Raw genomic sequence first — 16139 nt, forward strand, 5'->3', positions numbered from 1 at the left:
TCTCCTCTAGCCGACTGTCAGCCGCAGGCAAATGAGGTGGTGTTTGTTTTGCTAACCACTCAATATACCCCGTCAGCACAAGGTCAGCCGCAAAAATACTCCATGATTATTTCCTGGCTCTCAAGAGGGTCCTCGATCTATACGAAGTTGTTACAGGAACCCTTTTCAGCATCCTGGGGCATTAGTTAGATTAAGCAAGGTTGTGCTGTGGTAACAAGAACGCATGTGAATTTCAGTATGAATCAAGTGACTCTTAAAGGCCATCATTCTCGTCCCAGTGACAGTTTCATCTTATGGTGCTGCCATCATAATACAAAGCCTTTAGTGCCCTCCGGGATCACATGCATGTCCCTTAGGCTTCTTGCCCATCAATCAGAGCCCAACATGTGACCCTGCCTAACTGCAGGGGGGCAGGGAGACAGAGGATCGTGCATCTCAGCATGCAGAAGTGTTCCCACCCTGTGTGGGAGGGCTCAGACTCTGTGGTTGGTCTCCTGTGTCTGGGTTTAGCAAGAGGAAGCCCGAATGCACTTTGAAGAGTTGGAGAGTGAAGATCCCTACTAATTAGACCGCTTTTGAAAACCAGATATAATCATACTCCAGGATCCATGGGAGTCTGGCTCCAAGACCCCCCACAGATACCAACATGGTGGACGCTCAAGTCCTTTATATAAAAGGGCAGGGTATTTGCAGATAGCCAATGCACATCATTTAAATTATGCTTTAAATCATCTCTAGATGACTGATCATAGCGAATGCAGCCATGTAAACAGTTGTTACACACGTTGTTTAGGGAATGGTGGTAAGAAAAAGGTCTGTCCCTGTTCAGTACAGACACGATCTTTTCAAATATTTTCTGTCTGCGGTTGGGTGAATTCACAGGTGGGAAGCCCTAGATTTGGGACGTGGACTGTATTTATCAGAGATAAATAATCATCACGGGCCTTTGCTTAAAATACGGAGCAGTGCCTTCCACCTGCCGTTTCTTGACATGCAAGACCTGGATGGCTCCTCATCTCCAAATGCCGTTTGTCTCCATGGTCAAAATGTGTTTTCATTTTGATAAAGATCAACAGTCGCCAGTCCAGAGGCACAGCTCGGAATTCAAGGAGACCAGGGATTAAAAACAAACCACGACGCGGCTCCGTGCGTGGTGGAGTGCTTGCCTAGCACGTGTGAGGCACTGGATTCGATCCTCAGTGCCACATAAAAAGAAATAAGTAAAATAAAGGTATTGTGTCCACCTACAGTTTTAAAAATATTTTTTTAAAAAAATAAATAAACCATGAAGAAAAAAAATCTTTGGGGAGAGAAAGTCCCTAAAAGCTTTTAGCTCGAGGCCGGCAGGCAGTGGGTCTCCTGGGTCTTTGTTGGTTGGTCGGTTTTTCTGGTTTCTCTGGAGGGTGAGTAGGTGGACTTGAACTTGTCTTTAGTGCCAGCTCAGTCACAGATGAATGGGGGAGGGACACTGGGACAAAAGGTGAACAAAACCTTTGAATCCTCATGGAAAGAGCTGGAATTGGGGGAAGACAGGCTGTTTCTGCTGTAGGTCGTGAATGTCCTTCAACGCTCTTTGTGTTGAAGGTTTTGTCCCCAATCTGTGGTGCCCTGGGGAGATGGAGGAACCTGTAGGAAGTGGGGCTTCCTGGAAGGAAGTTAGGTCACTGGGGCATGCCCTTGAAGGGGACATTGGGGTCCTGACTCCACCTCTTCCTCTGTCTTCACTTCCTGCCGCCATGAGGTGAACAGCGTTCCTCTACCGCATCCTCTCCACCATGACGTGCTGCCCTGCCACAGGCCCCAAAGCAACAAAGCCATCTGATGATGGCCTGAAGTTTCTAAAATCATGAGACAAAAGAAACCTTTCCTCCTTACAAGCTGATTATCTCAGGTACTTTGTCACAGTGAGGGAAAGCTGACAGACACAGCGTCTGATGGATGCTCTTTCCAGGCTAGAAGACATAAAGAAGGAGGGCAGTGTCCCTCTGGATCTAGAGGCTTTTCTTTGTGAAGAAGTTTGATAAGGACCTTGATGATTCTATTCTTAATAGTATATAAGCTTCCTGGCATTGGAGAAATGAGGCCTGGCCAGTGGAATCAAAGCCTCCATGTGCTAAAACTCAACGCAAAGTGGATCAAGCTCCCAGGAATTAAACCAGAGATCCTGCACCTAATAGGAGAAAAAAATGGGCCCAAATCTGCCTTGTGCAGGATTAGGCCCTGACTTCCTTAATAAGACTCCTATAGCGCAAGAAATAAAATCAAGAATCAATAAATAGGATGGATTCAAACTATAAAGCTTCTTCTCAGCAAAAGAAAAAATCAAGGAGGTAAATAGAGAGCCTACAGAGTGGGAGAAAATTTTTTACCACATGTACACCAGATAGAGCACTAATCTCTAGAATATGTAAAGAACTAAAAAAATCTAACCCCCCCCAAAAAAAAAACCCAAATAACCCAATCAATAAATGGGTCAAGGAACTGAACAGACACTTCTCAGAAGATAATATATAATCAATCAACAAATATATGAAAAAATGTTCAACATCTCTATCAATTAGAGAAATGCAAATCAAAATCACTCTAAGATTTCATCACACCCCAGTCAGAATGGCAACTATTAAGAATTCAAACAACAATAAGTGTTGGCGAGGATGTGGGGGGAAAGGCACATTCATACATGGCTGGTGGGACTGCAGATTGGTGCAACCGATCTGGAAAGCAGTACGGAGATTCCTTGGAAAACTTGGAATGGAACCACCATTTGACCTAACTATCCCACTCCTCAATTTATACCCAGAGGACTTAAAAACAGCATATTACAGGGACACAGCCATATCAATGTTTATAGCAGCACAATTCACAACAGCTAAGTTGTGGAACCAACCTAGGTGCCTTTCAGTAGATGGATGGATAAAGAAAACGTGGTATATATACACAATGGAATATTACTCAGCATTAAAAGAGAATAAAATCATGGCATTTTCAGGTACATGGATGGAATTGGAGAAAATAATGCTAAGTGAAATAAGCCAATCCCAAAAAACCAAATGCCGAATGTTTTCTCTGATATGTGGGTGCTCATCCATATTGGGGATAGGGAGGAGCATGGGAGGAATGGAGAAAATTTAGATAGAGCAAAGGGGAGGGAGGTGAAGGGAGGGGGCATGGGGGTAGGAAACATGGTGGAAGGAGATGGACATCATTACCCTAAGTACATGTGTGAAGACACCAATGGTGTGAATCTACTTTGTGAACAACCAGAGCCATAAAAAATTGTGCTCTATATGCACTGTGAATTGAAATGCCTTCTGCTGTCATGTATAACAAATTAGAATACATAAACAATTAAATATTAAGTAAAAAAGAAGCCTCCACTTGCTTAGCGGTGATGTTTTTCTCTATGTATTACTCTTGCACTCTCCCAGTGAAGGAGGGAGTATCACTCCCATTTTACAAATGAGGGGATTGATGTTCAGATATATTAACTGATTAAAAGAATACATCCAGTGAGGATCCACCGGAGGCTTCACTCCTAACATAGAACACTTACTATATCTAGGACTTAGGCAAGTATGAATTATAATCATGGAATGAGAAGTTCCATAATTAGTTCTCACTTCTTTGGAAAAAGGCTTGGTCATCAGTCTCTGGGGTTACTGGGAGGTGGTAAGACCCTTCAGGAGGCAAGGCCTAGTGGAAGGAAATCAGGACACGGAGGGCATGCCTTCAGGGATACTGGGACCCTGGCTCCTCTCTCTCTCTCTCTCTCTCTCTCTCTCTCTCTCTCCTTTCTGGATACCATTAGGTGAACAGTCCTCCTCCATCACGTGCTTCTGCCATGAAGTCCTGTCCCACCACAAGCCCAAAGAAACTCAGCCAAGTGACCACAGACTGAAACCAGGAGTCCAAATAATCCTTTCTCCTTTTAAGTTGATTTTTCTCAGGTATTTTGTGACAGCAATAGAAACCTGTCTAATACACCCTCATAGTTTTTTGTTTTTTTTTTTTTCCTTTTGCAGCTGAGCACACTGTCAGCAGAGGAATTTATTTGAGAAACTGGAGATTTACTTCTTACTGTTCTGGAGGCTGGAAAGTTCAAGGTTAAGGGATCCACCTCTGCCAAGAGCCTTCTTGCTGCATTGCCCCAAGGTCAAAGGCAGAAGGGCTAAAGAACAGGCAAGAGAGAGAGCGGCGAGGGGGCTGAACCCATCCTTTCATCAGAGCCCCACTTCTGTGATAACTAGCTCCTGCCTCCACCCAGCATCACTAACCCGTCCATGAAGGCAGAGAGCTCCTGACCTGCCCACATCTTAAAGGTACCGTCACACAACACTGTTGCCTTGGGATGAACTTGGAGGACACACTCAGACCATAGCACATTCAAGCCAGTTTTTGTCAAGCAACAAACGTCCCCTAATTCCATGGCTTAAAACAGAAAATATCCAGGATTGCTCCATCTGTGGGCAGATGGGTGGTTCTGCTGGTCTGGGTCAGGCTTGGCTAATCTTAGCTGGGCTTGCTCAAGTATTTCCATTGGTCAGTCCTCAGGTCCCTTCAGCCACATCGTACCGACTAAAGGAAGGTCACAGTGCCATTCCGGTTTCCAAGGGGAGGAGAAATCCTGATGGGAGAGATTGCAGAGTCACTTGGGTAGAGGGAGAATTAGATGATTCCTGTAAACACGGAGGAAAGCCCTTGCAGAGCTGGGGATGGAACCCAGGGCCTCACGCACGCCAGACAAGCCCTCCACGGCTACAGCTCCACTCCCAGCCCCAAGTAACTACTTCTATATTGAGTCGAACTAGGTGTCTATGGATGTGACTGCAAAAATCTCCCGTCATCCTCAATGACTCCTATGAGCAAGGTTCCATCATTAAGCCTATTTTACAGACAGATCAACTGAGGTTCAAAGAGAATTTGGGAACTGGCAGAGAAAGTTCCTTACGGACAGGAAGCATAGGATGAAAGATTGGAAGACAGGTCTTGGCGGCGTGCCATGTTCTACCATGTCTCTCTTCCACCTCTGGCCCCTCTGCCCAGGCTTGAACCACTGCGGCATCTGATTACTTCTAGCCTTACCCCAGGGACTGGCCACTTTTTCTATAAAGGGCCAGAGAGTAAATGGTTTCAGCTTTTCAGGCCATTTGACCTCCGTGACAATTACTCAACTCTATGGGGGTGGTGTAAGAGCAGGCCCAAGGAGCAGACTGATAAAGGGGCGAGGCTATGTGCCCATCAGACCTTATTGACACCCGTAAATACGGAGGCCTCAGCCTGCTGGCTCCTGCTTCATTCATCTTCCAGGACCAGCCAGAGGGAAACTGGCTCCAATGTGACCTTCCTGGCCTAAAGAGACTCTGCAGCGCCCCCAGGATCTGACTGTGGTCTGCAGCCCTGGAGGTGTGTGAGGTCCCTGGACCAGTGGGGTCACCATCATCTGGGAGCTTGCTAGAAAGGTAGAGCCCAGATCCAGCCCAGACCTGCTAAATCGGACTTGAACTCTTGGATTCACACTGCAGCCTGAGCAGCTAGGTGTCCACACCCCCATGTCCTGGTCCCTTCTCCCCTCTGCCTTCCCATCATGTCCTTTGCTCATGAATCCTTCTCCACCCCTCCCCCACCCACCACTGCCAGGTGAACTAGAAAGCACCTGGGCGTTTGACCTCTTCTTCTCCAGCCCAGCTCCCTCTGCTTGGTCCATTCCTGTCCATCCTTGGATCTCGACTCAGAGGATCTGACCCTAGAACCCCCACCAGAAAAAGTGCCTCCCTTCTATTTCCATGACTGTCCTCTGCCCAGCACCCCCCACACACTGTACAAAAATGACTCCTTTAATGGCCTGCCTCCCTGTTTGCAAAGACTTGGGAGAGGCTGGTCTGTGTAGGCCCGTGTGTGTGTGTGTGTGTGTGTGTGTGTGTGTGTGTGTGTCCTCAACACCCTGGGACAGTATTACAAAGCACACCCACCGAGTTCCCCCTACCCGCTACTCAGCCTGCGGTGACAGGTTTCCCTCTCAGGCTCTGAACTGTCCACAGAGCCTCCAAGATTCCATCTCAGGCTAAACCTGGTGATTTTTTTTTTCTTTTCTATCAGCCCGTGTTTACCATTTGGGTGCCCGAGAGATTACCAGGGCCCGAGAGATTTCTGGACAAAATTCTTGAGCTCTGAATTAGCCACAGGCTAAGACTTGAACCATGTGTGAGGTTAGTGGGTGGGGGGTAAGGAAGAGGGATGGGGGAAGGGCAGAGAGTTCTAGGTAGGGAAAGACTTGGAGGGAGAGGGCTGGCGGTGTTGCCCAGTGGTTAGGCACCCGTCGGTTCAATCCCTCCTACAAAAAAATGAAAAAAAAAATTCAAGACTTGAAGAGAGAATCCCAGGTAACACCCCTGCTGGGTTATGAACAGAGGCGTCTTTCCCCACCTGTACACGGAGCCTATTCTGTACAAATAATTCTCTCCAACTTCCCTGCGTGGAAAAGCTTTTCATAAAGGTCGCTGAGGCTTCTGCCAAGAACCGTGAGCCAGGAAGAGGAAAGCCCACCCCGAAGGTGACACGCAGTCTAGAGGTTTCTACAAATTTCTTTATTAATACAGCAAGACGGAAAAGAACAAGGTCCTCGAATGACCTAGATGATGGAAAGTGCAAATTTACTCCAACTTGAACTCAAAAACAAATAACAGGCCAGGCATGAGCCATTTGGGCCATGGAAATTTGGCGTGATTAAAATGCTTTCTAATCACACAATAATAGCAGCCGAGAGAGATCTGGTTAACTCTTTGGTCTCTGTTATTGGAACACAACTTCTGCAGCCCCAAGACCGCATCATAATACAGTTTGGCATCAGAAGACGCGTAATTAATTAACAATAGAACAGAGGAATGTTTTAAGTCAGGTGACTGAATCAAGGCACTTTTCTTTTTAATTAAAGCAAAAGGTGCTAAAATATTCCTGAATACCTGATACTTCAAAAAAACAGATTATATATATATAATTTAGCTGCACATTTGAGTCTATTTTCTCTGTAATATGATAGCATCCTCTCTACCTTCTCCCAACCTATATTTGCATTTCCCACCCACTCATTTGCTATGTAGATATAAAATTATAAACAGACATGTCTAAGTCACAGACAAGTGATTAAAAAAAAAAAAAAAAAACTAACACCACAATGATAACATTGAACTTGGTTTCCTCCTGAGGGACACTGGGAATGTGGATGAGGTTCATTCGCTCCACCACCGGAGAAAATTGTTATCCAAGTGGCTAGAGATGAGGAAGCATTTTCATCAAGATCAAAGTCACATGTTACCAAAGAACCTCTTCTGAGAGGTGCCAGGAGATGCTTTGGAAGCATGTTCATCCCCTCCAAGTGCAAAAAAATGTTAACTTTGGTGGGAGCCCTGGAGTCAAGACTGACCAGACCAGCATCCTCCGCAGTGGGAATGGTACAAGCCTAAGATGTCTGGCCCTGAGACCCAGCACTGTTCATGGTCACCGACCACGACTCTAAAGGGACAGGCTAGGATCCCACAAACAAAAATATTAAGAATAATTTTAATCCAACAACCAGATACAAGAAAACAAGTTCTTCTGCAATCCTTCCTGATTACTCATCTGTAAACTCCAGGGGCAAAAGAGGTTTACCACAAGTCCTCAGGAAAAAAGTGCCAAGTGGTTTGACAGAGGATCTGGTTTAAAAAAAAAAAAAATGGCTTTACTTCAAAGTTCCTTCAGGAAACTGAAAGTTAAGTGTTATCTGTGGCCATGTTAATTTTTTTTTTTTTTTTACAATAAAGCTTAACTCTGAGAGATAGAGAAGAACTGAAATATCGGACCCCCAACTATATATAATACTACCATGTCCATAACAAAGAATAGAAACTTATACATACTTGGGGGGAGTGACTGTGTTAAGACAAGGGTCGCAAACTGATGGCCCTCAGGCTCAACTAAATGTTTTGGACATTTAAAAACATTGATTTAAATAATCATAAGTTAAAAAAAAAAACTTAGCCAAAAAAAATCCTCCCGATTTCTCCCTCCCTTTTCCAGCATAGAGCTGAGCCACGGCTGCCCCCTTCGAAGGTGGGCACAGCCCCTGCCCTTCCTTATTTACTTCCCTCCCTTGTTCCCGCAGGCTGCTGAGTTTGCGAACCCCAGTTGGAAAGAGCATACCCCTAAAAATGTGTTTCCTACCTAACCCAAACCTCTCCCGCACCCTCTGGTGGTCCTCTTCTCCCTTCTGCCCGCTCTCTCTCTCACTTCCACCTTGAGCCTGCCTTCCTGAATTCTCCAGATTTCTCTCTGCTCACTCACATTCTCCCATCCTGCAGCTCCAGATTCTTTTCTTGCAAAAACCATCTTTTCTTGGTCCACAAATATTCCAGGAAGGCTCTGCGCCGGGTCAGTGGGAGTTACTGAAGGGTGTCTCACAAAATGGCCCAGAGATCTTCCCCAAAACTTTTTTTTTTTTTTTTGGGTAGTACCAGGGATTGAACTCGGGTGCTCGACCACGGAGCCACATCCCAGCCCTTTTTAATATTTTATTTAGAGACAAGGTCTCACTGAGTTGCTTAGGGCCTCACTAAGTCACTGAGGCTGGCTTTGAACTCGTAATCCTCCTGCCTCAGCCTCCCGAGCCACTGGGATTACCCCAAAACATTTTCTTGGGGCACTGGCTAAACAGTTTTCTCCCTATTTCTGTAGAGCCTTCTTGTATGAGAATATTGATATATAAATCTCCAGTACCAAGCATACACCAAAAATGTGTATATTTCAGATGAGGGATATGATGGAGCCCTAATAAAATCCAGAATTGAATTTAATGTAAATGCCTTGGGCCACCATCACACCTAGCTAATATGCCATCTTATTTCATTTGTACACAGTACATGTTTTGGATCACTAAAATTGATCAAAATTGATCGAAATCTCTTTAAGTTTTGGTTACCATGTACAGAGAATAATTGCTCAGCATATGGCATTTAAATAAAACATTAATATTTTTAAAGTCACAAATACAATGCCCATTAATTTAAAAAACTAAAATTTAAAAACCTTGAGGATGGATGAGGTTTGGGGTAATTTACCTGAAATAATAATAATAATAATATAAAAAACTACAATAATACTACATTACCAGGTTTATACTTTAAAATACTATTAAGATTAAAAAAAAAAAAAAAAAGCTACCGACTCAGCTAGAAATATCTGGAAAATTTAGTTTTTAAAGGTTTATAATCCACCCAATAGCCCATTTTTCCCCACTCCAGTAGACTTAATGACTACAGGGGAAGTTCGGGCTGAGTATGGAAATTATGTTTATATAAATACATAGATATATAGATAAGATCTACTCTTGGCATTTATTTTAAAAAGTAAATTTTTTAAAAAACACTGTGCAGTTTATATCTTTGCAGAAAGCTGTAATTCATTTCTTTGCTCAATGTAGTACCTCATGAATTGACATTCGCCTCAAAAGCTAGAAAGAACCCTTGGGGTATCAAAGAGAGTGGTCCCCAGAACAACCTTGAAGAGACAGCGCACTATTTGAGGCTGTTTCTCTTTCAGTCCAAGGTTGAAAAGGATAAAAGAACCCTATGTAGGTCTGAGAAGGATGCCCTGTAAATCATTTATCCACAAGGATTTCCCACGGAGGTCAAGTGGATCCCCTAAAGAAAGGCAGCTTATGCAACTCCCCCAAAATAGCTCAGAAATTAAACAATGATCCTATTCATGTAACTATTTCTGTCTTGCAAACTTTTGCCTTTAAGAATCTAAGGAAGTACATGTCTTTTTTTTTTTTTTTTTTTAAATCCCAACTATAAGGCTGAGACTGGCTGCATTTCCAATCAGTGCTTCTTACACCACTCTAAGCTTGAACTGCATTTGGGAGAAAAAGGAAAATCTCAAACCCAGCTCTCAAATCCCTAGCTGCACCATTCACCCAACCCTGTGATATCTGCACCCAAAGAGAAAAAAAGAGCAGACTGCTGCTGTCTCTCCTGCTCTTCCTCTAACTTAGGGCTCTGCCCTGGGATCCGGAGTCACTGATCTCTAGGACAGATCCCGAGGTACTGATCTGTATGTGACTGTTTTGCAAAACCCAAGCTGAATCAAGAGCCTCTCAAAGCTGGCCCTTTGGGACCATTTGGGCTTCCCCGGGCAAGCAAGAAGAAACTTTCAGCCTCTAGCTACTCAGAAAGACACCCTTGCGGAGGAGTTTGCTTCAAAAGCCTTAAAACCAAAAAGGGTTCTGTGTTCAGCCAGAAGCAAAGGCTGGCCAGACATCTTTATAGGCAAAAGACCGAACAGTCTCTTTCTCAAGATCCAACATGTTTCATGCCTGCACCAGTGTCAATTATGTATTTTGTTGCTGCTCTGCCTTGTGCTGGCTCACAGTAGGCGCTCAACAAACTGGTGTTGACTGACTGGTACCCAGTGCAGCTCGTAGCCTGGGGGCATGTGAAGCAACTCCTGGCTGCTTTTCAAAGCTGCACATGTCTTCATAATAAAAGTAACCGGCCTTCCTTTCAGCTGCAAGGCTTGGTGCTCCCACCACAAAACAAGAAAAGTGATCAGCATAAAGTGCTACTTGCTCTTGAGCATCCTATCAAACATCTGTGATTGCACCATAAAATACATTGATATTAATTTGAATAGAGAAACAATGTTCCTCGGAATACTAAATGCTGCACTAGAACTTCAATTGTCCCTAAAGATTCAGAGAGTTTTCTTCCTTTTTCTTTCTTTCTTTTTTTTTTTTTCAATTCAGTTGGGAACCTACTTTCTAGCAAATAGGTCTGTCATAAACATTCGTTAATTTTAAAAAATCTGGGTGCACTGAGGTCTGTGTCTAGAAACTGACCGAGGGAACTTGCTTTGTAGCTAGTTTTTGCTTTCTCTTTTAGATTTCCCTGGGAACAGATCTCTCTGCAAGATTCCACACAGATCACCCTTGTGGCCAAATCTCAACAGCTGCAGCTGGGCATTATGCCAGTTTGTTCAGAACCGTCCTGTGGATGTTAAGAAGATGCAGTAACTATATATTCGGTTGTGGAGCCAGGGGTGACATCTAAGCCACCAAAGCCTGTGGCATCCTCCAAATTGTCCAACACAGTCATCTTGCCTTTGGCTTCATCCCTACAGTCACCCGAAGGGAAAGGTTTTAGGAGCATTTGGTCAGGTGCAACTGCTGTCAAGGTTTAGGGTTCATCTTCAGGGAACCCCTGTGTGCGCTGACTCCTGGGTGGGGGGCACCTGGCAAGGTAGCGGGGACCCCCGTAGGCCTGGAGAAGCTGCGGCAGCCTTCGCCACGTGGACAGCAGCCTCGCCGCTGTGAGTTCGCGGGCGTGTGGGTCGAAGGCGGCCAGAAGGTCAACCGGGGCGGCTTCACGCAGTACCTTGGGCAGCGGGCCCACTTCGGTGGCCGCCCCTCCGGGGCCCAGTACACAGTGGAAGAGCGTGTGCCGTCTCAGCAGACAGCCCCGAAGGAACTGCACCAACTCTTCCAAGCACTCGCTCAGGTGCGCCTCCTCCCAGCCGTGGGCAGGGACCCCATCGCGCAGCAGCACCGTCAGCAGCACCGTCTTGAGCACATACGACGACAGGATGCGTCCCCACTGGGTGGCAGCCACCGGGTCCAGCCCGCGGGCGCCCAGGTCTCGCAGAGCCTTAAGCAACTGCAGGCACTTGAGGTAGCAGGCACCTGGAGGGGCCCGTTCCTGCAGCCACCCCAGGAGCTTCTGCTCCTGACGAGCTGTGTTCACACCCCACAGCGCCTCAGTGCGCAGGCCTCCGGGGAGCTCCAACAGGGGCCCGACGGGCGAAGGTGGCGGTGGCGGTGCCACAAGGAAGACACCGTCGCCCAGATGGACGGCGGGGATGAGACGCACAGCCATGGAAAGGCGGCAGCAACCGTAGTCGGTGCGGCAGGGCAGGATGTGGAGGGTGGGAGGCTGCTCCAGGCCGCCGGGGGTCAGGCTGACCCGACAGCGCCCCTCCAAGCTGTAGCGCACGGTAGCCAGGGAGCGCTGCAGGTGCGACTGGAACCAACGCAGCACCGACGCGGCAGAGAGATGGCGCCGCCCGCGCACATCCACGCAGAAGCCGTCCGCGAAGGGTTTGCAGTCCCGAAGCCACTGGCCCCCGGAGGTCCCCGACAGCGAGGGCGGCGCCTTGAGGGCGCACACGAAGCAGCTGCCGAAAGCAGGGGCCAGCGCGGGCTCCGTGCCCAGGCTCCGCGGCTCCAGCGCCACCGGTGGAGGGAGGCGCAGGGGCACCAGCACGTCGAAGCTGTCAGGGCGGCGGATTTTATGCTGCTCGTAGGAGCTGCCCACTTGGATGAAGTCTCCGCGGAAGGCCAAGGCCAGCGCTCCTCCAGGGATGGGACCCGGGGAGCCCCGCGCACGGCCAGCCCTCACCAGCTCGCCCACGATCCGGCTCACGTGCGCCTTGCTGTGGCCCAGCACATGCGGGGACAGGCGCACCTCATGCTCGTAGTAACTCTCCAGCAGGATGCTCAGGCCGGGCTCTCGCAAGTGTCTAGGAGAGAAAGGCGAGTGGCCCGCCAGGCGAGAAGAGCCGGGCAGGAAGCGCTGCCGCACCAAGTGGCGACAGCGCAGGAGGACGTAGCCGAGCAGGAGCAGGATGGCCACTTTGAGCAGCGGGAAGCCGCTGTCCGTGCCGTCGGGGGGCTCGGCCGGGGCGCCCGCGCTTCCCCGCAGGACATGGTAGAGGCACACGAGGGCGGTGCACAGGCCGGTCACCAGCGGCCAGAAGACGCGCAGGTTGAGGGTGTAGTGCACCGACATGCCGGGCGCGCGGGGCCGCGGCGGCCGAGCAGCCCAGGGCGCGCGCCCAGGAGGCGCCCCGAGCCCAGCCGGCGCCCCGGGCCCAGCATGCGCGCGGCCACCCGGCGGCCCCGCGGCGCCCGTCTCCTCGGCTTCCGCGGCGGCTCCCCCGTCCGCCGGCGGGGGGCCGCCGCCCTGCAGCTCGGCCTCCTCTCCCAGCTCAAGTTTTCCTTCCAGCTGCGGCCCGCCCTGCACGCCCCGGCTCCCGGCCGCGCCCTGCGCGCTGCGTCCGGCCCGGCGGCCCTGCCCGCCCGGCGCCCCGGCGCGCCGCCCTCGGCCAGCTTCTGGCCCGGCCTGGCTCGGTCCTACCGCGGGTGGCCCTCCGGGTTCTCCGGCCGCTGCCCTCGGCGCCGGCGCCCGTTACTCGGGCCGCGGGAGCTTCCTCTTCCGAGGGGAGCGAGGCCAGGCCGCGCCAGGGGCGGGAGGAAATGCCGAAGTGGGCAGCCAGCCGAGCGCGCGGCGGGCGGGGTCGGCCCCCTCCCGGGCCTCCGCCTTCGAGCGACGCCGGGCGGCGGGAGGGACTTCTGGACGCGCTGGGAACTGGCCTCCCGCGGGCCAACCCGGTCCTCCCTCCGCGAAGGCAGGACTGGGAAGGCCCTGATTCCGGGGCGGTGGCCTCGCCCGAGGAGCCTCCGGAGTCGTGCTGTCAGGCTCTGGGACCGGGAAGTTGAAAGGGAGAGAAGCGCTCGCAGCCAGACTGCGGGTCCTCCCACCAGCACCCCACCCCCAGCTCTCCCAGTGGTGGCGTGGCAGGCCCGGGGACGGAAGTGGTCCCTGCCTTGTGCGGCTGCCCTTTTTTTCAAACTGGTATTCACTGAACACCTACTGTGTGCCAGGCGGAGAGGAGGTCCTGGGGAAAGAGCGGTTGACAGAGGAGGCTTCTGCCCTTCCCCTGCTAAAAGAGGGGATCAGAAAAGACAGGCTCCTACAGCCAGAAAATGCTCTCAAAGAAAGAAAAGTGTAAGAGAGGGGGAGGAGGTGGTGATGATCCTTTAAGAAACCCGAGGCTGGCGTTGGGTCTGAGACAGTAAAGAGTCTGGAATAATAATCATAGTTTATGCAAAGGGCTTACTGTGTGCTATAGTCGCGTTCACCCAGCTCCCTATAATGCTAAGAAATGGGTATTATTATTCTTCCCATGTTTCAGATGAGGAAACTGGGCTCAGCCTGATTCAGCTGCTTGCCCAAGGTCACACAGCCTTTGCAGAGCTGTGTCTGGAACCCAAGCAATTTGGTTCCAGCAGGGAATGTCCCTTCTCCATCTGCTGGGACTTCATCTGAGACCTTTGTGAGGGCCTACACTGCAACCTGACTTCTGGGAAGCCTGTGTTACTTCACTGCAGGGGGTACTCCCAGCAGTAACTCGGATTTATTTGAATAATCATCTTTATTTAATCATATTCATTGTGCCTTCCTAACCCCGCCCCAAGGAGAGTGAGGGTAAATGCATTAAAGAATACCAGAACCCAGCCATGATCTGGAAGGGTGGCTCTGGGATTAAGCCCAAGAAATTCTGTGTTGAGCCACTTAATGCTGAGCAGATCTGCTTTCAAATTTCTTCTTCACTACTCTTAGCTATGAGACCATTGTTCATTAGCCAGAATTCATGAGGTTGCAAGTACAGAAACAGAACTGGCTTAAGTGGGGGGAAAAAGCATCATGCTAATGGATAAGTCCACAGGGAATCTCTTTCAGGTATAGGTTGATCTAGTTGCTGCAATGTTCTAAGTTCTTGTTTTCTCTCCACCACTTAGCTCTGTTTCTTCTACGTGGATTGTACTCTCTGGCAGTTCCTCTCCAGATGCTCTGCTACTCTACTCTCACATTCTTCTTAGTGCAGAGGAAACCAGACCTATGCTTTCCTGAAAATTATAGCAAGTGCCATGCCTTAGCATAATCGCCTCAGATCATGTGAAAAGCAACCAAGCAAGAAAATGCACTGATTTCCCTTGCCTGCCTTGTGTCTCTGCCCTTTCAAATTCTATGCAGAAGCCCTAACCCCCAAGGTGACTGTATTTGGAGACAGGGCTTTTAGGAGTTAATTTTGTTTAAATGAGGTTAAACAGATTCCAAATCTGCTAAGATTGGTGGCCTTAAAAGAATAAGGAGGGACTGATCTCTCTGCATATTCACTCACCAAGGAAAGGTGAGAGGGCATAGCAAGACCTGGTCACCTACAGACCAGGAAATGAACTTTCCCCCAAGCCAAACCGAACCAGACCTTGACCTTGGATTTCCCAGCCTCCAAGAGCTGTGAGGAGATAAGTTTCTGATGTGTAAGCCACTCGGTCTGTGATATTTGTTATGACAACCTGAGCTAACTAATGCAGTTGGGTACCAAACCCTGGAACCAGGACATGGGGTCAGCCCTGCCTACACTGTGGGTGGGGACTTTGGAGAAGGGTGTCCCCCAAAGAGAGTCGTGGTGCTGAGGTTGGGAGGAGGAGGGTAGGATTTGGGGGCATTGTGAAGAGAACAGGACCACCTCATTTGGTTAAGCCCTAACCTTTCTTTGCTCTGATCCCCCCATCTATAAAGTGGGTGTGACACTAGCAGTGATTAATTTTTTTCCTTTGCAGATAAGGTGGCAGGCCACCTCCAACTGTACAAATAAGGGCAAGACTCTAGATCAGAGGCCGGTAGACACTTTTTTATAAAGAGCCACAGGATAAATATTTTAGGTTTATGGGACAGATGCGCTCATTACGAATCCTCCCGTCTGCTTGGGTGGCCCACAAAGTCACACTTCCAGTGACCCACCTCCTCTAGCCACACCCTACCTGCCTACTTGGTGGATTAATCCACGGATTGTGACAGCTCTCATAATCTAATCATCTCACCTCCCAACGTTCTTGCACTGCCTCACGCATGAGTTTTGGGGGGGATACCTCATATCTAATCCATAACTCCAGTCATTAAATTTAGGGCCCACCCTAATCCAATATGACTTCACCTTAACTTGGTCACCTCTGCAAAGACCCTATTTCCAAATAAGGTCACAGGCATGAACACCAGGAGTCAGAACTTGAGCATATTTTGGGGGGGGGACACAATTCAACCCATTATCGTGACTACAGATAATACATAAATGAGCGTCAGGGCTGTTCCGATAAAATTCACGGACATTGCAATTTGAATTCCATAACATTTTCATGTGTCATGGAATATACTTCTTTTATCATGCTCAGCAGAGTAAGCCAATCCCCCCAAACCAAAGGCTGAATGTTCTCTGATAAGTGGGTGCTGATCCATAATGGGGGGTGGCATGGGAAGAATGGGGGAGCT

General features: G+C 48.8%; 1 protein-coding gene across 1 annotated transcript; it reads right to left on the minus strand.

Moving 5' to 3' along the window:
* Nucleotides 1-6568: 6568 nt before the first annotated feature.
* Itpripl2 (ITPRIP like 2) lies at nucleotides 6569-13262 on the minus strand. The gene has a single exon (XM_027940895.2). The coding sequence runs from the start codon at nucleotides 12813-12815 to the stop codon at nucleotides 11208-11210; it is 1608 nt and encodes a 535-aa protein (XP_027796696.2). The 5' UTR covers nucleotides 12816-13262; the 3' UTR covers nucleotides 6569-11207.
* Between the last annotated feature and the right edge of the window lie 2877 nt (nucleotides 13263-16139).

The sequence above is a fragment of the Marmota flaviventris genome, chromosome 19 (assembly GCF_047511675.1).
Source record: "Marmota flaviventris isolate mMarFla1 chromosome 19, mMarFla1.hap1, whole genome shotgun sequence".
Classification (NCBI taxonomy): Eukaryota; Metazoa; Chordata; class Mammalia; order Rodentia; family Sciuridae; genus Marmota; species Marmota flaviventris.

Excerpts from the sequence above, each read along its gene's own strand:
- Itpripl2 (XM_027940895.2), bottom strand. The coding sequence starts at position 12,815 with ATGTCGGTGCACTACACCCTCAACCTGCGCGTCTTCTGGCCGCTGGTG.